General features: G+C 33.7%; 1 protein-coding gene across 14 annotated transcripts in view; it reads right to left on the bottom strand.

Annotated features, from left to right (window-relative positions):
- Nucleotides 1–22421, bottom strand: part of ANKS1B (ankyrin repeat and sterile alpha motif domain containing 1B) — a 1084349-nt gene that overhangs the window by 786992 nt on the left and 274936 nt on the right. For all 14 annotated transcript variants that reach the window (XM_058741681.1, XM_058741678.1, XM_058741679.1 and 11 more), the window contains exon 9: nt 2658–2801. In XM_058741681.1, the coding sequence (XP_058597664.1) occupies nt 2658–2801 (144 nt within the window). The remainder of the gene's footprint in view (nt 1–2657; nt 2802–22421) is intronic.

Genomic DNA, 22421 nt, shown 5'->3' with positions numbered 1-22421 from the left:
CTATTTAAGACTCTAAAAGTAATACATCACATAGTTTTAATTAAGTCTGTATTTCCATAATCCTCATGTTTCTGAAGCTCAGCACCATGCTTTGAATGAAGAAGATATTTGACACATATGTGCTGGATCTAATTAAATTAAGGGTTATAAATGTGAAATAAATATATATTATTCGAATCCAAAAGTCTGGGTATATGGAAATTTGCATAGCAGCATACTAATTCCACTGATCCCAAAGGCTCCTACACCAAACTGTAAGGTAATGGTTTTCCATGAGGCCTTAAAAATCATTAAGCCAAGCACTGTGCATATGAGGCCTCATTTTTTGATGACCCCTCACTATATTTAAATAATTTAAATGATTTTTAAATCATTTATTATTTAATAAAATCACAAATATTTAAATATTTAAATGATTTTAATGACCCCCCCACACACACACAATATTTCAGGTCTGAAAAAAAACAGCTTCAAAATAAAATCCTGTTATTCATGAAATTTATGAAGATTTTTAATTTTGAAGCTGGCCTGGAAAATCCTGAGTTCAAAGCTATTGCAAGTTGTAGGATAAATTTACATTTGATATGTCTCCAATGTCACGAGAAATGTATTAAATTTTATCGTAAATACATAACATATGTTAAAGGAGAGTCCACCAACAAAGTGAAAACATTAGAAGCCCAGATGAGAATATTAGTAAAAGAATTCTACTTTTGATTCATTATATTAAATACAGTAAAAAAAAAAGATACTACATTTCAAGTAAATTTATAGATGTGATGCAGTAACAAAATACCAATAAGGATACTTTTATAAAATATAAATTTTTAACAGCAGACAATCATGTCAGCTAAATAATGCAATCAAGATTTCTCCTGCCATGCATTATATGTAAAAATATCAAAACTGAGTCATGTGGTTTTAAAAATAGGACAACAGAAATAAGAGATTTCAGAAGAACACCCAAGCCAAACACGATGCGATATAATGAGAGGAATGAGAGTTACATCCAGATAAGGTGAATTAAACAAAAAAAATAAGACTAAGAAGTTTAATGAACTTGATAGTTTGAAAAAGTACACAGAATACACTCACACACACAATGTAAGGGGGGAAAAGCCACAGCCTGGGAAACCATTGTGTAGTAAATGTAACTACTAAATATTATTTGCCAGTCTTCACAGGAAAATGGCCAAATAAAAGTATCCAGTAATAAAAAAATTGTAAACCAAAATCAAGTTACTACCAACCCTACTACCAAGCCTAATAAAATGAAAAAAAAAATGTTTAGGAAGGTGGTAGAGAAGGAAATTCTAGTCATATATTATTGATGGCTTAGAGCCCTAATACTTTATTTTATGAAACAGAAAAAAAAAGAGATAAAGGCACTCAATTTACTGGTAAACATTAAGCAGATAAGGTTATATTAATAAAATAAAACCAATGTTTCTTGCTATTCTTTCTCCTATATCTTTATAGATATGATCTTTAAGTGAGGAAATGAAAGCATTGAACGTGCACATTGTTCATTGTTTTACTAATTATTAATACTGACAATATGTCAGGGACTATGGCCTTAGAAACAGATATTAAGCAATACATAGTCTCTACCATTATGGAACTCATAGTCCAGTATATATTGATAACAATTCTGATTCAGATTGGATTAGGATACTGTCTTAAAGTCCTATAAATAGTTCGTGTTAAGATGAAGAGATTCTTTAAGTACTATATGCTGATTTGATTATCTCCATAATAAATTCATATGGGACTTGAGTGGCTATGATCAATTTGTGACATAAGACATGAAAAATATGATTTTTTTCTTGGACACAATTGCTTCTACTTATTGCAAAATAGAATATAGTATTTTTGAAATTTAACACTATCTTGGACAATTACTGTGAATTATTTTCTGTCCTATGTCCTAGACTGTTTTTCCACCTATGCACTAAGTAGTTACACATACATACCTTTACCATTACACTGTCTTTTGTATTAAGTGTTTTTTCGTATTTTCATTGTGGCTTTAAATTTCCTAACTCTGGTTAATTTTACTTAATTCTCAAATTCCTCCAAAGACTTGTGGTACAAAACATAAATAGGAATTTGAAGGTGATACAATAGAATAAAATTGACTTAATGAATCATGAGATGATTTCAAAGTTATAGTCAATGTTTTTAGTGTTCTGGTATCATTTTGGATTGTACTACATAATCTTCAGTGGTAAACATTATTCTACAATGTTTCATTGTGCTAAAAAATTAAAAACCACTGACAATGCTTTTAAAGAGCCCCAATATGTTTCCTTGTAAATAATTTTTATTATTTTAATAAAACTTATAATTTGAAAATAGCATTCCTTAAAATGAGCTATTTCTAGATCATAAATATGAAAATCCTCATAAACAACTCAATTTTTCTGGAAGTAGCATCATGATCAAAATAAGACCACCACATAAAATGATGTAAAATATGTATTTGCATATGCATACATGTACAGCAAGTTAGATAAACATCTTACTGACCTTTAAACGAAGAAAAATTACAGGGTGAATAAGATAGTAATTGGATTTCCAGGAAGAGAGAAAAGATTTCCCTAAAAACATATACTATTTTGGTGTTTTATTATATCTTAAGAAAAGCAAACTGTTACCTGTGCAAGAATTGGGAAGCCAAGGTTCCTACATCCATTACAAGGAGTTAATGCTTCCCAGAGTCCTGAGGGCCCACAAGTGTTTTCATCATCATCATCTTCTTCCACTTCTCCTGGTGACAGATTTATTGTAGATGAAGTCCTCTGAAATTAAATGTATATTATACCAATATATTATATCAATGTTATTTAGATATCTTAATATCAATTAAATTACATTAATTTCTTATAGTGTATGTTAGCAAGCAAAATCAGTTTAATATTCACCATAGTTATGTGGCTATGCCATGTGACTAAGCAAAAACCATGCATAATTCAACCTGAATGTTTAAAAAAATTGAAAGTGAAAAAAAACGGATGAAAAAGTAGATAGGATACAAAAGGTTCATAATGAAGAACAGGACATGAAAATGACCCAAGCAAATATCTCAATAGCAACAAATGAGAAAAATCTTATGATTTCTAAATGCAATCAGATGAGTAGCAGGAAGATACATTACTGAAACAGGAATTGCTAAAAAGCCCATTTTTTCACAATGTCTTCTTTTCAAAAAAATGAACTTCATAAAATTTTATATTATACGTGTAATAAGGGTAATATTTTTTAAATTAATAGTGGGATTTCCATGTTGAACCTGCATATTTACTTTTGCTATTTCCCAAATCCCATTAAAATGACAGAAAGGGGCTTGTAAAAAATGGTCTAAAGCATAAGAACAAGGACAACAGGAAAAAGATTAGAAGAGCAATAACAAGAAAATTTTAAGAGAATGATAAAGAAATGGGTAGGTATTACCTGATTTAGCAAACTTGAGAAAACTGAAAACAAAATGTTGGCGAGGAGGAATAAGTAGCATGTCTAGGTATGACTTGACACCATTAAAAGGGCTTAAGAATTCTACATTTGAAAGAGACGCTTAGACCCATCTTCTAAAACGGCCAAGAAACTAAACCTTCACCACTAACAAGAAATTGGAGGTTTATTTTCTGGTGAGATTGAAGCAACGGATTATGAATTCTAACAATCCATGCACAGTGAACAGAGGGGTGTCTGTAAAAACAAATAAATTAACTGAATATCTAGTAGCTGTAGACTCCCAACCTACCCCAGGGTCTGCCTACATTTGCCTTAAAGAACATGGCAGCTAGGTTTATATCCCCCAAGTAGGTAGGAGATGAGAATGTACTCCCCTCTGTAGAAATTGACCTCCCAAGAAAAAAAGATCTATAGGTACCTAGTAAAATGATAGGGGTCTATGCCTTAAATCCTACTATGAAGCCCATCTCTCAAAAAAACTACATTCATATAAACAGTTTCTAATTTTTTAGGTAAATATGAACAAGAATCCAAGCACCATCACACATTTGAAGGAAGCCTTTAATAGAGACCAAAATAAATATACAGAAAAAGTTAAAAAATAGTATTCACAAAGAAATAGAAGATCTTTGCATCCATCAAATAAGAACAATGCTACAAAACTAATAAACACATAAAACCCAATAGAAGAGATGGAAAATAAGGCTGCAGAAACTCCCTAGAAGATAGAACAAAAGATGAGGAGAAAATAAAAGTTAAGAAAACTACAGGATCAAACTAAAAGGTCCATGTAGATAATGGGAGGAAATTATCAAAGAAACAATGCAAGGAATTTTGCCAGAACTGATGAAAATTCCATATTCAAAGAGCCTAGTGAATGCTCAGCAAACTGAATTAAAGAAAAAAAAAGGTAAAAGTCTTCAGAAAGTTGGATACAACACTGATATATCATGATTATTGAAGTTAGTCAAGATACTGTATATATTAAATTATAAATGGCCCACTTGCCCCTCAAAAAGTTGTTCCTTTAAGCAATAAAATATATGACTTTAAAATATAAGATTTTGTTTTTCTACATTCACATCTTAAATTTCCCCTCATCAATTTTCAGTAACTGAGAAATCATAAACTTAAAAAGCCCCTTAAGCAGTTACAGTTTATAAGGTAACAATAATAATAACAGCTATAATCTATTGAACATTTACTATGTGACATTATAAGATCATATTATTCACACAAACTAAGGCACAGAGAGGTCAAGTAAAACCAAGATCACAGAACTGTTAGTGGCAGAATAGGATTCTAATCCAGACTACCTGACTCTAGAGCTGACCCCCCCACCCCCCTTGACCACTATGTTACGTGGCTTCTCATTCAGCACAATGTTGCTGTAAAAAGCAACATAGTGAATAACTGAGCTGATGCAACTGCAGTTTAAATTTCAAAAGTATATTTGTTAGTATATTTCTGCTACATAAGGATATGCCTGAAAGCAATTTGCTATCTGTGACAACCAAACTTTCTGTAATTTGATACATAGTAGCCCATACTTTCATAAAAATACATTTCTCAAATCAGTAATAAAAGATGATTATCACAGGGATTTTTCATCCTACAGATACCCTGGTGAGAAAATCCTGGGGCATCTAAAACTTTATTCTAGCAAGATCAATGTCCGATCATGTCTGATCAATGTTGTGTACAAACCAGAATAAAATAACCAATAGGCATCTCATTCACCAACTCATGATCAGTTGTTGGTTTGTTTGGCCATCAATGTTGACATGGCATGGCACTATAAATCATTACATACATGGCAAGAATTATTATCATTTCACAGATTAATCAGTTCTTTTCTATTTTTGTTAATGGTGCTATAATTATTTGATCTAATCTTACTGAGAACTTCCTCTACCCCAGAGAAAAATTCTCTTTTTGTCTCTTCCCTACTCATACATCTCCAATTATTTCCCACTGTGCAGTAAACAATATCCAAATTCCTCAAGGTTATAGGGTCAAACTATTTTTCAACACTTTTACTTACTCTACTGTACTCACCCAGACCCCAACCAAGTGGAACTGCTTATCCTTCCTTAATCATGCTCAATACATTTATTCATGCCTTCCATCTTATGTCTCCAGGAAGCATATTGTACTGGTTAAAAATATAGGCTCTAAAATTAGTTCTGAATTTTTGACTTGCCTACTTATTAGCCTACTTATTACGGTGATTTTCATCAGATACGACCACTGTCAGCCCCACTTGCCTTATCTGCACAATGGAAAATAATATGGCAGGACTCCTCTCAGATTTTTTTCCTGATAATTAAATGAGGTAATGAACATGAAGTGCTTGAAACATAATAAAGTTTTAACAAATATTAACTATGATTTTAGCTATTATCTTCCTATAATCACACTGATCCCTCTAAATACAGTTCAGATTTCACTTCTTTCCAGATTTCCCACAAAGAGAAATGATGTGGTTCTTTTGTAAATGTCTATAGCCCTTTGTGTTTGAGTATTATGCTATTTCACATATACATTGAGATGATAGATGGCATAGTGGCAAAAACAAGCGTCTATGAAGTCAGATAGATACATATTTAAATCCTGTCTCTGCCATTTCCAAGCTGTGTGACTTCAAGCAAATCATATAATCTTATTCATCTTAGTTTCCTTACCTGAAAAGTAGGAAAAATAGTAATTCCTCCTTGATAGGGTTTTTTGAGGATAAAATTAATTGCATGACAGTGATTAGCAAATAAAAAATAATAAATACATATTGCTATTTTTATTATTATCTTTATCCTGAGATACACACACACGCACACACACACACACAAACCCCAGCTTGTTTATCCTAGTTAATTGTAAGTTATTTGAAAGCAAACATTGTCTTACATTTGTATCTCTTACAATGGGTATGCATAATAGAATTTAATAATTATTTATTGAATGAATTATCAGTGAATTTCAAACTATCATTTTCATTTAACTACCTAGAAAATTTTACTAATATTAAGGGGTATATGTAATTGCATCACAAATCTCATTATAGTTACTTTGGTTTTATTTTATATTAACCATTACCAGCAGCATTAGCAGAAATAACAAAATTTATCTGTGGTTTAGTACTGCCCCCTAAAGACAGTATATAAATTAACTGTGTAAAACAATTTTCCGCTTGCTGCTTTACAATTTAATATGCCTGGGAAAGATTTTTATCAAGCTAAATATAATCTTCAATTATTTATGAAAAAACCCATAAACACACTTAAACTTGGGAGCTTCCTTTATTTCAAATACCTTTGAATATTTTTATTGGAGATCCAACTGTGTTCCTAAAGTTCCAGAAATTCTTCCATGAAATATAGACCTAAATTGTCATGGTTTGAGCCTATTATCTTTCCTGTTTAATACACAGTAATTATGTTGATGAAAAATTGGACCAGTTCTACATTGTCACAAAGGACCAAACTCACAATACATAAATACCATGGGAAGACAATTTTGAACTCAATCAAAGAAAAATACCTCTGGAACAATTATATCAGTCTAACATTAAAGAAATGTGATTTCTTGGTGAGGATATGTATTTATAGACATATATATATATTTTTTTTCATTGTGGCATAAGCATAATAATGTACTAAATATCTGTAATGATGCTTTATAGTTTAAAAAATGATTTCAGATATAGAATAGTCCAATAAAGTAGGGTGGGGACTATCCCTATTTTACAAGTGAAGAAGCTGATGCTCTTGCAACGTTATTCAATTTGCAAGATCATCCTACAAATGAGGCAAGATTATAATCCAAGTCCTTTGACTCTAGGTGTTATAATCTTTCTTCCACACCATGGAACCAAGCTCCTAATTAGTAGAGCTCTTCAAAGGTACAAGAGATATTCAATGCATGATATTCTCTAATGCATGTCTTTATAAACATGGTGGTGAGAGGGGGAGGGAAAGGTCAAGGATATCCATGTCCTGTCCAAATGTTCCTGGAGGAGACCTTAGGGGCTCGACTTAGCCAGAATATAGGACAGCGGTATGTGTGTGGGGAAATGGGATGATGGAATAGACAAGACTCATCCTACAAGAAATACAAAATGAAAAAAAGTAGGAAAACCATCCCATTGAACTGTCAATGCAAAGGGAACAGGCAGAAAGCCAGGCCCCAGGACATAGGCAACCATCAGAGACGGAGATCAAAACAAAGGAAGACCATTTGGAATGGAAGCCAGCAAACTGGATGACTGTGGAGCTGAATCAACAAGTCTGTTTGTCTTTGTTTTTCAAAAAATAAAACTGATTTATGGATTTTTAATAAAATTTAAAGCAATACATACTTATTGTAAAACAAACCATTCCAAATTAAAAGTTATAAAGGAGGAAATGACGCTTTCCTAAACTCATTCCCACTGTAAACATTCAGTGCATGTCTTTTCAGATTTTGTACTTGCCTGATGATTTTGCTAGGACAAATTCATAAATATGCAACTGTATGCCAAAAAGCACACCCATTGAACTTTGTATATACTGCCAATGTTGCCTCTATAACTTCCTCTCCACACAGTGACCAGTGAAGTTTTTCATTATGACAACAAGATCGTGTTACCATCTTCCTCAAAAACATTCAATAGTAAAATTCAAAATTCTTCATGATCCAAAAGGCTGGATATGACTTGCCCTTACTCGCCTCTCCAATTTTGTCCTACCACCAACCTTCTTCCTCCCATTTGCTCATAACATGTAAACAAACTACACTGTCTGTTTTCCTGGAATGTATCAAGTTTCCTCCTACCTTGAACTTCACATACCATTTCTCTAGGAGAGACTGTTGTCTCCCAGAAACACATTCTCTCCTCCCCTATTTGTCTTTAGTAGCAGAATATCTAGCTTCTTTTTCTATGATTACAAAACCCTTTTAGTTGGGCATATGTCTGCTTTGAAGAAAGACATTTCCCAATCCCTGTTGCAGCTAGGTGTGGCCATGTGATTAACTCAGAACCTTACAGTATAAAAGTGTTAGTAGAGTGATGATACATGTATTCCTTCCTCCACTTGCTTTTTCTCCTGATGGGAATGCTAACGAAATGGCTGAAGCTGGAGCAGTCATCTTGAACCATGAGGCATCCTTGGAACTAGAGAACATACACAATGGAAAAATAAAATAGAAGAATCCTGGATTCCTCTTGCTGGTGAATACTACCAGCCTTGGACTGGCTTAGCTCTAAGCTTTGTAAGTGGGAATGAAATAAACTTCTTAAGCCATTTGTTATTTTGGATTTTCTGTTACTTGCTATTGTACCAAAATCCTAATAAATAAATTGCGGGAATGTTCTCTTCTCATCTTTGTCAGGATTAATCTTATTTGTGCTTGAGGTGTGAACTTAATTACCTTCCTTTGGTAGGCTTTGGTAGGTCAAAATTAGTTTCCTTTCTTACATGTTTTCACAGTATCCTGCTTTTTAAAATAACAATTATTACAAACATAATTTTACAGTTACTTGTGTGATTTTGATTCAGTATCTCCTATCCCTACTCAGTTACAAGCTGCCTGATTGCAGAGATGTCTGTTGGATTAGCTACCACAAGCACTGCACTTAGCACAAGTGCCTGGAACATTGAAGAATTTTTCATTCCATAGGTGTTGAGTGAATAAATGAGTTAAGGAAATAAATGCCAGCTTGCCTTCAAAAATGTTTTATTAATGTGAACATTTACACCAATTTAACTATAGCCCAGATCTTAGTGTCCTTTATCTTGACTCCCCTGAATTCACTTGCTCTCACTGTGTTCATCTTATATTCAAGCTAATGTAGAAGTCAGCACCTATTTGATTTCATTAAAGAACACATTCATACCAGTCATTAGCAAGCATTTTATATTTTACCAAAAACTTTGTAGCAGAGAAAGAGAATGGGCTTTAAATTGCACAATTTAACCTCTCCTTCCCAACAAGTATTTTTCTCCTTGTAATGATGGTCTGGTAGGAGGGTGCTTTTCGCCGCATCCACTAAGAAGTGCCCAGCTTCTTTGATGTTTATTTCTTCCCACAAGCTTATTCCATTAATTCTTCAAATTCCTCTCTTTTATTATGCAGAGCAGTTTAACTCTAGTATACATTTTATCTCCAAATTACACAACTAATCCCATTACACAAGTGACCTTATACAGGGAATATTATTTTTTGTCAATTTGAAAGACAAGAGAAAAAGATATATCAAAAATATTTTCTTTTTTATAGAATTTTAAAAATTGGGGATCTAAGGGCCTACTGGAATATTGAGAGAGGAAAGAAAATTGCAAAGTGTTAAACTGGTTTATTTACACCAAAACTATGACAGTGCCAATGATCGAACAAATACAGGTCAATGATCATATTACTCAAAAAGGAGCAAACTCACGTATCTTAAATTCAGTCTTGAGAAAGAGACCACCTGCTACAATTTCATATATAGCAATGCCCAGAAAACTTAGTGTCAAACGAAATATCCTCATTAGCTTATCAACACTTAAACATCTGTTTGATTTTCTGAAAATAACTCTGCAGAGTTACCCTACACTAGCTTTGCACCACAGTCACTCCAGGTTAGTGTAAACTCACAAAAACTGTAATATTTAAGTGCTCTGAAAAACAAAATTTTTCTCACATTTATATGGAGTTACCTGGGAATCCTAAATAGCATTTATATCTTCAAGGAAAAGAAAGGAAGAAGAAAAACAAGTCTTTATGCCAACGAGCACACTGAGTCCACCTAGTATCCACACACCAAAATGATGTTTTTCTGTACAATAAATGTATTTTAAACTTGGAGATTTGCCAGTATCAAAAGTATTTCACACTTACTGAAGTATGGACTTACTATTAAAGCAACTATTTTCAGTTGCAAGAAATACTGAAGAATAGATTAAGGAGAGCTGTTCTCTTTTTAATAGGACATGAGACATTGCAATTCTTTTTTTTTTTCCAATATATGAAATTTATTGTCAAATTGGTTTCCAAACAACACCCAGTGCTCATCCCAAAAGGTGCCCCCCTCAATACCCATCACCCACCCTCCCCTCCCTCCCACCCCCCATCAACCCTCTGTTTGTTCTCAGTTTTTAAGAGTCTCTTATGCTTTGGCTCTCTCCCACTCTAACCTTTTTTGAGACATTGCAATTCTTCTAAAATGCTCAGTTCCAACTAATTTTGTCCCTACCTGCTATCGGCTTACAGGGTTGACATCCTTTGCATAGCCACCTGGAAAGCTTCAAAGAAGAATGCACTTAGTTTGCTATTCTACTTTCATACAATCAGTTTGCATGTTCTTATTATCTCTTGAAACTTTACTTATCTGTCTCTTGCTTAATAATTGATACTGTTTATTAGTGCAAAATTAGAGAGAAGTCTAAACTGATGTCAAGTTTATGCACAAGTTTATGCACAGTTCAAATAAGTTAAGGTTACTTTAGAAAACTTAGTCACCCTCTGTTTTTTCAGCAAGATTTAACATAAAAAGCAAAATGTATAACTTTTAAACTATTCTTCAGGACAGATCATTTTATAGAAACAAATACTAATTCTCAGAGTTTCCCTTCTAAAAATCAAATTTATTAAAGTATTCCATAGTATGCACTCATTTTAAATGTACAGTTTGACAACTTTTAATAAATGTATACTGATGAGGGACCTTAGGGCAAGCTGAGGGCAAAATACAGGTTGGCACATACCCAACACCCCCCCACCCCAGGTGGAATATGTGTGATAGTCCTCGGACACTCCTGGCTACCCAAGAACAAAGGTAAGGAGTTTAACTGCTTGCCATGGTAATGTGGGCAATGAAATTAAATGTGGGCAAATGAAAAATTAAATTCCCTTACTGCCTACAGCCCACTGACAAGTCCTCGAAACTGGCAGAGTGACCCCCCCCTCTAGGAGCTCAGCTGCCTCAAGGATGACACTTTGCTGGGGGAAAAAGAGAACCTTAAGCTTAACATTATCCCAGCCTCAAGGATCCTGTGTATCTACTTCTTTTATCTCAACTGCCCCAAGATATATGCTAGCAATCATACTCTAAGCCTATGGAGCCCTGATGTACATCCAAAGGGTCTCATGACTGACATTTTATTAAATGGTAAGAAACGGTGTTTCCCTAGAGATAGCTAGCCCCTCAAAGTCCTGGAAACTTGGTTCCAAAATACCTTAGAGACTTACTTTATCCCTAAGAGTAAAGCCTCAGAAAGCTTTTTTCTGTCACTGAATTAGACACATCATTTCTAAAACTTCACAAAAATGGGATCATAAGCATGTAATTTATATCTGGCTTCTTTCACTCAGCATAACGTTTTTGAGATTTATCTCTATTTTTCATGTATCTATAGTTTATTCCTTTTTAATGAAAAGTAGTTTTCCATTAAATGGATAGTTTTCCATTTAATGGATACGTTAAAGTTGATTACACTTGCCTGTTGATAGACGTTGTCTATCAGTTGTCTGTTGATAGACGTTTAGGTTGTTCCCAGTTTGGGGCCATTATGTATAAAGTTGGTGTGAACTTTCATGTAAAAGTCTGTGTGTGGACATAAACTTTTGTTTCTCTCTGGGTAAATACCTAAAATGCCAGGTCACATGGTATATCTTAAACTTTTTAAGAAATTGTCATAATGTTTTCCAAAGTGTTTGTACCATTTTACATTCCCATTAGGTGTATATGAGAGTTCAAGTGCCTCCACATTATTAGCAACACTGAATTTTAGCCATTGAAATGGGGGTGGAACACTTACCACATGTTTTAGTTTCCATTTCTGTGATTACTAATATGTTAAGTGTCTTTTTCTGTGCTTGGAAGCAATACATACAGTTTTTTGGTTTTTTATTTGTATTTTATTTTTTGGTGAAATATCCTTTCAAATTCTTTGCCTATTTTTATTGGGTTAATTCGATTTCTTATTTTGAAAGGTTCTTTTTTTCTCTTATTTTAAGAGGTTCTTTTTTTTTAGAGCAGTTTATGGTTCACAGCAAAACTAAGAAAGGAACAGAGATTTCCTATACCCCCTACCCTCACATATGCATAGTTTCTGCCATTATCAACATCTCCTACCATAGTGGTACCTTTGTAACCGTTGATGAACCTACATTCACACAACATAATCACCCCCAAGCCTGTAGTTTACATTACATTTTTTATAATGACATGTATCCATCATTATGGTATCATACAAAGTATTTTCATTGCCCTAAAGATCCTCTGTGCTCCACCTATTCATCCTTCTATTACAACCACTGTTTTTGTTTTTTACTGTCTCCATAGTTTTGCTCTTTCCAGAATGTCATATAGTTGGAATTATAAGGTATGTAGCCCTTTCAGGTTGGCTTTTTTCATGTAGTAACACATATTTGAGGTTACTTTCTGTCTTTTCATGGTTTGACAGCTCATTTCTTTTTAGTGCTGAATAATGTTCCACCGTCTTGATGTACCACAGTTTATTTATCCATTCACCTACTAAAGAATATCTTGGTTTCTTCCAAGTTTGGAAAATTATTAATAAAGCTGCTATAAACGTCTGTGTGCAGGTTTGTGTGGACATAAGTTTTCAACTCTTTGGGTAAATACTAAGGCATGAGAATGCTGGATCATATAATAAGAATATATTTCATGTTGTAAGAAATTACAAAACTACCTTCCAAAGTGGTTGTACCGTTTCACATTCCCACCAACAATGCGAGTTCCTCTTGATCAACACACTTAGCATCTGGCCTTGTCAGTCTTCTGGATTTTGACCATTCTAGTAGGTGATTTGATTTGTGGTTTTATTTTGCATTTCCCTGATGACATGTGCAGCATCTTTGCATATGCTTAGTTGCCATCTATATATCTTCATTGTCTTTGAAGGTCTTTGGCCCATTTTTAGTCTATTGTTTGTTTTCTTATCATTGAACTTTAAGAGTTCTTTATATGTTTTTGATAATGGTCCTTTATCAGATTCATGATTTACAAATATTTGTTCCTTGTCTGTGGCTTATCCTCTCATTAAGAGCAAATGCTTTTAAACTTAAGAAACTCCAGCTGATCAATTATTTCTTTCATGGATCCTACTTTAATGTTAAATCTAAAAAGTAATCACCATACCCAAGGTCATCTAGATTTTCTATGTTTTCACCTAGGAATTTTATAGTTATGTGTTTTACGTTTAGGTCTATGATCCATTTTGAGTTAAACTTTGTGAAGAGTGTAAGGTCTGTGTCTAGCTTAATTTTTTTGCATGTGAAAGTCCACAATTGTAAGCTTTTTTAATATTCTATATTCTCGCTATATATCCTTTGTGTTATTTACTTAATATCTAAGAAATCTTTGCTTACCCCAAAGTCATAAAGATATTCGCCTATATTTTCTTTTGTAAATTTAACGTTTATATTTTTACATTTTGGTCTTTGATCCACCTTGAGTTAATATTCATGTAGAGTAGGAAGTAAAGTTTGAGATTCATTTTTTAAAATATGGACCAAGTTGTTCTAGCCCCGGTGAAAAGATTACTCTTTCCCATTAAAGTGCCCCAAAACTTTTTTGAAAATCAACAGACCATATATGTGTGGGTCTATTTTTGCAATTTCTCTATTCTGTTCTACTGATCTGTAATTCTCTCCTCATGCCAATACCACATTGACTTATTATACCTTTATAGTAAGCCTGAAATCAGAATCCTCCAAATTTGTGCTCTTTCAAAATTGTTTTAACTATTATATTACCTCTGACTTTGCAAAAAAAAAAAAAATTACAATACACCTGTTAATATCTGGGAAAAAAAAAAAAAGTCCTGCTTGGGTTTTAATCGGAATTGCACTAAATCCACAGTACAAGTTGGGGAGAAGAGATATCTAAACAGTATTTAGTCTTCTGGTTTATGAATACAATATACTTCTACATAAATTAGGTCTTCTTTAATTTCCATCTACAGTGTTTTTATAGTCTTCAGTGTACTACTCTTGTACACACCTTTTAAAATCCATATGGATAAACATGCATTTCACATTTTTGGAAAACATTTTCAATGCCATTATCAGATTAATTTCAGCATCAATTATTCATTTAAAAGTAGAATTCATTTATTTATTGACCTTGCATCCTGCTAAAGATACATTTTAGTTCTGACTGGTTTTTTGCATATTTTTAAAGAATTTTTTAAGTAGACAATCACAAAATCTGTGAGTTACCTTTCCTTAAAATCTGTATGCTTTTCTTGCTTTTGCCTTATTAAACTGTCCAAAATGTCCAGTACAATATTGAATAGAAACGGTAAGAGCAAACATCTTTGTCCTATCTCCAATCTTAAGTTAAAAGTGTTCAGTCTTTTGGGGTATTCACTTTTGAATGCCTGCTCTCTGTAAAAAGAGCTTTCATACTATTCTTACTTTCTAATCTTATACTCTAATAAACTTTGGACTGCTGTTCATTAAAAAGAAAAGCATTCAGTCTTTCAGCATTATGAAATATGTTAACTATAGCATTTTTGTAGAGGCCCTTTATAAAGCTGAGGAAGCTCCTTCCATTCTCTGGTTTACTGAGAGTCTGTATCATGGATAGATGCTTTTTCTACACTGTTTATATAATCATATATTTTTCTTCTTTATTCTATTAATATGATAAATCACATCAATTGATTTTAGATTGTTAAAATAACTCTACCTTTCTAGTATATACCTCATTTGGTCATGATCTTTTCAATATATTATTATTTATTACTGTTTTGTTAAGAATCTTTGGTACTGTGTTCCTGAGTGATATTGTTGTAAAGTTTTCTTCCTGTGAAGAAAGTTTTCTTCCTGTCTTCAGTATTGCAGTAATGCTGACTTCATATAATAACTTGGGAACAATGCTAATCCTTTATTTTCTAAAAGGTTTTTCATCATTGAACCATCCAAGGCTGATGGTTCACTGATGGTTTTCTTGTGGGTAAATTTTAATTAATATAAGTATATAAAATGTAATTATATTACATAAGTATACAATCAATTTTATTAATTGATTACTTATTTATTCAATTCAAATTTCATTGCTTATACCCACCATTTCAAATATATTCATTTAAATCGTTAAGCTATCTGTTGTTCAACAACTACTGTCAATAAGACTAAACTTGAGGGTGAGGAAAGAGAAAGGCAAATGTCATTAACTCAGAACTCAAGGTGTAAAGAGATATGTATATAAATAACTAGACGTAAAAGTAGGCCAAAATTATGAGCCTTACAGAGATATAGAAACAAAGTACTAGCAGAACATAAAGAAGGAGTCATTTGTGGAAGAAAGAATTCAAAAAACTGCTTGCAGTTAAGCAGCAGTAGTACCTCATGAGATAAAAAACTGACAAGAGGGGAAGAGGGGGAATAAGAGTGAAGTGGAGGGGTTGCATGATCACAGCAGTGCCAAGTGCTTACTCTGTTTGGCAAATTAGGTATGAGGAAGTGCATAGTAAGATGATGACACAGAAAAAATAAATTGAAGTTCTATTGAGGGATGGGTAGTTTAAAACAAGTTCAACATTTGCCAAGGCACAATTTTCTACAACTAATGCTATGATGATGATAAACCAGAAAGCCCCTATGCTAGGTAGGAAGGATACAGTAACTATTTCTCTTTTCTGAATTCCACAGTGCAGACGGTCCTGACAAGTCAATCTATTATTTTGAACTATCTGCTAGATGTCACATAAAGTATATCTTATCCTTATGGTTATAGAGCCAATATGTCCTATTATTTGTGTAACCTGAAAAATGACTAGCACAGTTCTGAGCATATTCTGTGTATGCACTTTTGACTCAACAATTCTGGTCCTTTCTAACTTTTAATTTCTTCTTTGAACAATTATAAATAGAAATGCTAATGTGCTGTCATGTATGTAAATATGTATATGCTCATGTGTATGTGTGTGTATATGCATTGGACATATACACAGAAGATAAAAGGTTTGTTTGATCAGGGAAACAGGTCCAAAAAGGCTTTTAATAACCCCACAACCAAAACATAAGATAGCAATATTTTACCATTGTCAATATGTAATAGCATATTACTTGCTATTCCTCACAATTATGTTATATATACTGTTCACTTTATTATACTATATTTTCATCCATTTTGGGGGGGAAGCAGTTGTTCAGTAATATGAAAGTAAAATTTTGGAAAAGCAAAGAATGTGATCGAAAGTATATCAATTAAACTATCATAAAGCAACAAAACTTACAAATAAAACATTTTACATTATTGAAAAGTAAATGAATACAAATTAGACATTAAGTTTGTTAGATGAGCAGAAAACTGATTAACTCTAGGTCATAATGACACTAAATCAAAGTAGAGTAAATAAAATAGGAATAGAAATCAGGGATTTTTCACAGTCTGTTAATATTAATACAGCCAAGGGTAGGTTAAGGACACATCACGGCTAAGAGATGTGTAACAGATGGTTTAGACTAATAACTTGATACTATTGGGCAACTACCACAATTCACATTATTGGTTGGAGGAAATTACATAATAAGCAATGGCCTTCAATTTATTCTTAAAATGAGAAAATACATTTAACTGCAGGAGAATATAATTTCTTAACTTTATCATCTCACTGGAGAATGGAAATAAAAGACTAATACAATGAGTTTGGGCCCATGAAAAATAGAAAGCCACAGAAAGTAAGAAGAAAATATTAAATGTTTTAAAAATACAATAGATGCTAGGGGCACCTGGGTGGCTCAGTCGGTTAAGCATCTGAATCTTTATTTCAGCTCAGGTCATGATCTCATGGTTCATGGGATTGAGCCCCACATCAGGCTCTGGGCTGGTGGCGTGGAGCCTGCTTGGGACTCTCTCTCCCTCTCTCTTTGCCCCTCCCCTGCTCTCTCACAGACGTACTTTCTCTCTCTCTCTCAAAATAAATAAAACATGAAAAAAAATATATATTAAAAAAACACAATATATGTTATACATGTTAGTGTTTGCAAACTGAACTGCAGGATCAAAATATTCTTTTAACAACAATAGACAAAATCTTGTGGGGGTGGGGGAAGCTAGGAAGTTAAAAAATGCATGGAGAACAAAGGAAAACATTAAGTGATCAAAAGAACAACGGATACAGACTCTTTAAACACACCCAATTAGGATGTTTTTAAAATGCTTATTATTTGCAAGTGATTTCATTAACAATTACTAAATATTTATTAACATAATGAAATAAAATCATAATATGTCTGATGAGATACATGTGCTATTAACTACTATGAATTGATGTTACTATTGTAGGGTATTTTGGGTTCTAATAGTAAAACAGTTTCACTTAAAATACTTTTACTTACACAACTTCAGACCTAATGTGTTAATTTGCATAAAGAACGATGAAAACTGAAATTCAAATAATTACAAAAGAACAAGTTAAATTTTCTTTATAGATAATAGAGTTACAACAACTATATGTCCAAATAATCCTTTGCCAATCAGAGCATACAACCTACAGGATCTTCATAAGTTTTGCAAATATTAGCAAAATAAATCTCAAAACATCTTCAACAACAGATATTATTTCCATTTTTTCAGTTTATACACAAAGACAGATCATGCTAATCCATAGAATGAAGTATGCATATAAAGGTGAAAGATGTGTAAAAAACTGGAATCTAGATCACAATTTGGATCTAGATCACAATACGTATATACATATATATATATATCAACATATATATATATGTGTATATACATATATACATATATGTGTGTGTGTATATATATATATATATATATATTACACTTGGTGAGCTTGTTTTCCAGTGCAGAGAAGTTATTTATTAGGGTTTTAAAGCCATTTGTCTTGACAGAAATTTTCTAGGTCTGTGTTCTTGGTTTATAATAAACTCATGCTCAAAATAACTTCAGATTTAGGATATTTTCTAATCCTAAAAGAATTTTCATCAATTTTGCCCAACACAGTGAACATGAGAGTGTGCATACTGGAGAAAGGAAAGGGTCTGAATGAAATCTTCAGAAGCAAACCCTTGAGGTTAATTTTTCACCTCAAGGCCCAACTTTTACCTGGTTGACTTAAAGGCATAAACATACTATCTAAAATAGAATCCTTTATGGGGCACCTGGGTGGCGCAGTCGGTTAAGCGTCCGACTTCAGCCAGGTCACGATCTCGCGGTCCGTGAGTTCGAGCCCCGCGTCAGGCTCTGGGCTGATGGCTTGGAGCCTGTTTCCGATTCTGTGTCTCCCTCTCTCTCTGCCCCTCCCCCGTTCATGCTCTGTCTCTCTCTGTCCCAAAAATAAATAAAAAAACGTTGAAAAAAAATAAATAAATAAAATAGAATCCTTTGCCAGGGGTAACAGCTGGTAAAGGGGGAGGTCTATATCTTACTTATGTTTTTACTTTGAGGATCTGGAGTAGTATATGGCACAGAGTGGATATTTGAATGTTGGATTTAATATACTTCTTCTATGTGCTCAGCAGCACCCAATAAATATTTTTTTATTGCAAAATTTCATTAATTTATACTAGCAAAGAAGAACAAAACTAATGTTTTCTCCCCACCAAAACTATCTTTAATTAATAATCAGAATAACAATGCTTGGGCTTAATTAAGGGGAACCTGAGTGGCTCAGTCGGTTAAGCATCTGACTCGATTTCGGCTCAGGTCAGGATCTTCTAGTTTGTGAAATAGAGCCTCACATTACAGCACAGCAGAGCCTGGAGGATTTTCTCTCTCCTCTCTCTGTGCCCCTCCCTCCACCAGCATATTCTCTCTCTCTCTCTCTCTCTCTCTCTCTCTCTCTCTCTCTCTCTCTCTCTCTCATAGTTAAAATAAAACAAAACAAAAAACAACAAAATAAAACAATGCTTGAGCATTTTTAAAAACCCATCTCTTTCTTGAAGTAATTTTTTTAAGTAAAAGAGAACTTTCCAGATGCACCAGGACAAGTTTAAAAAAATATGGCAATACCCTTCAACCTGTGCAACATTTTTGCCATCTGGTAGCATTTAATGGATCTCCCAGATCCAAGATCAGACACCTGAATTGGAATGCCTGAGCCACATTCTGTCTAGAGCTGGCGCTGAACCCATGCTGGATAAGTCAACTGTCGGATATATTAAAGTGGGGGGTACCCATGACAATCAAAAACATCAGCAATTTTTGATTTACCAGATGCTACTGCGGATTCATTCCCCCAGTGTTCTGCCTTGCTCACCCTAATGGCGAACTAATTTCATCTACAAAAAAAAATTTTTTTCTGCTCCTCAGCTATGGACTTCCACCATCTGAAAAACTCTTTCAGGGACACACAGTTCTGGCCAAAAAGAACTACTCCAAACAGATCTGCCTGAGTACCATTAAAGCTGTCATTTACATAACCAGAGAGTTCCATCCTATCATTGCCTAAAGTCAAAGTCTCTTCCTGGAACAGCCTGTATCTAATAACTGGTCGATAAAGTCCAGTCATCTTCTCCCAACCTAGGACAACTCTGAAGGGCCACCCCAGCTTCCAAGCTCCCTGTGATCTTGGCCAAGACTTAAGGGACCATCCAGTGGGCTGCAACTCTACTTTCTCCAATGAGGTCTGAATAATAATCTTGTGAGAGGGTCTCTCTTCCAAGTTTGTCTTTCCTTGGGTATTCTCCCTCAGCCATAGAATACTTTTATATTTTGTTCTACATCTTTTAGTTACTCTTCTACCAGTCTTACAAGCTTTTATGTTAAGCTTTACCTGTTTGAATTGCTATGTGACATCAGTCTCCTAATGTGACTTAGACTAAAACAATACTTTTTATGTGAGGATAGCTCCAAGCATGTGCCATGGTTGAAAGCAGAAAGCAATGAATTGTGCTGAATCCTGGAAAATTCAGTCAGTTACTTAAAAGCATACTGAAGAGCTGGAGCTCTTCACACCAAAGTATATTTGATTTAAAGTACAACACTTCAAAAGACAGAAAACTGTATTTGATTCCCTAGCTAATTCTAACAAAAGCTAGATAGAGTAAGAGGTTAACTTCATTCTAGAAAATAATCTCTCTAAATGGATGCTTGCTAGACATCACAAATTAAGTGCTCATACCAACCTATTCTTAAAGTTTAGATGTGAGAATGGGAACCTACTAGACCCAAAAGTAAGATGGGATTAATAACATCAATGATCAGTTGGAAATATAAGGTTTATATAGCTTTACTTCATTTAAAAATGAGCAAATGGCAAAAAGGTTCTCAAATGGGAAGAGACTATTAAAACATGCTACAGCATACAAAGGAAATATTTTCCAGGATATGTTTTTATCTCTGAAATTAATTTTATATAAGGAACAAAAAAAATAGATCTAGTATCTTTTAAAACATTTTTAAAAAGTAGCCATATGAAACTGTGCATAAAAGAGGTAACATAGCATATCTGACTATCCTTTGAAAATCTGCTTACAAGGGCACCCCTTGGCTGGTTGCTAGGAACTTGGATCTCTGAGGAATTCCTATCACTCTGACAAGAGTGGCTCACTGTGCCTAAACTGAAAAAAATGATTTCTGCTCACCATCTGATTTCCTTTTGGGAATGTGAGATCGTGGTCCATGCTAAGCAGAGGGTGTCTACATCACTAGCCCCCAGTAGAGATCTGGGATCTGAATCTCTAATGAGCTTCCCTAGCTGGCAACAAACATCTCACAAGTGCTGTCACAACTCACTGCTGGGAAAATTAAATGCATCCTTCCTAAACTCCCTGGAAGAGAACCCTTAGAAGCAAGTGCTTGTTTTCTTCCCAACTTTCCCATGCATGTTTTCCCTTGTCTGACTTTGTTTTGTATATTTCTTTGTAATATATCATAACTGCGAGTGTAACGATTTGCTAAATCCTGTAGGTCCTCCTAGTAAAACCTGGAGGTGACCTTGGGGACCTTCAACACAAAAATCTAAGCAGGGAATGACAAGAAAATAAAAGGTTAGTGTTGAGACAAACATACAAATAAAACTGGTTGAAAACAGAAAATAATGGATTATAAAATTCATATTCTTTTCGGGAAGTCTCTAAGAGCCAAACTGATGTTACAAAATGTCACATTAGTGCTTTGATCACCAAAGTGAAGAAACTGGCCCAAATCCACAGAAAAAGAATAAAAATACGTCAGAAAATCTGGTGCATCAAAAAAAACAAGAACCCCAATGCAGTCTAGAACAGCTAATCCTAGATGAATAAATCGCAGCAGTGGATCCAGAGGAAATCATCAAAAATAAAATATCAGAAAACTTTCTGGAATCAAGAAAGATCAGTGTCTATAGATGCCTGGAGAAGAATTGTGTCTGAACATATTCTGGCAAAATTCTTTTAAAGCTCTTCAGGCTTTCAGAATGAGCATTCAGACTACCCACTGTGCTAGTGAGAATTCTTGGATACAAATAACAAAAACTGACTCTGGTTAAATGAAGCAGAAAATACATTTATGTATTAGGTAGCTTTTAGAATCAATAAGAAGCATAAAAATTCAGGCACAAGAAGACACCCCTGGAACCTCAACTCTGTTTTTTAACTGTAGTAAGCAATTTGGAGATCTTTGCCAATAGGAAAGCTTTTACACCCTAAGTACCCAGAAAACAAAGAAAATTTAAAAACCCAATATCTACCATATCTACCAATGGACATGCTGACCTTATATTTTTGCAATATTTTCATTACTAAAAGCATCAGATGATAGAAAATGTTAACAGAGTATTCAGAGTGCAGAGTTGTAACTCAAGAATTTTATACCTAACAAAGTTACTCATTGCACTTAAAAGCAAGGCTTATGAAATTCACCTCTCGTGAGTAATTCTTGAGACAACAAATTTATACCATTTGAGAATAAATCCTATCCTAACAAGAGACAAATTAGAGAATCAAAAACATGTAATAATACAATATAAGGATAATCATGGAATATTTAACTCAAATAAAAATTCTAA

The sequence above is a fragment of the Neofelis nebulosa genome, chromosome 8 (genome assembly GCF_028018385.1).
Source record: "Neofelis nebulosa isolate mNeoNeb1 chromosome 8, mNeoNeb1.pri, whole genome shotgun sequence".
Lineage (NCBI taxonomy): Eukaryota > Metazoa > Chordata > Mammalia > Carnivora > Felidae > Neofelis > Neofelis nebulosa.
This window is presented reverse-complemented; position numbering and strand designations above follow the sequence as displayed.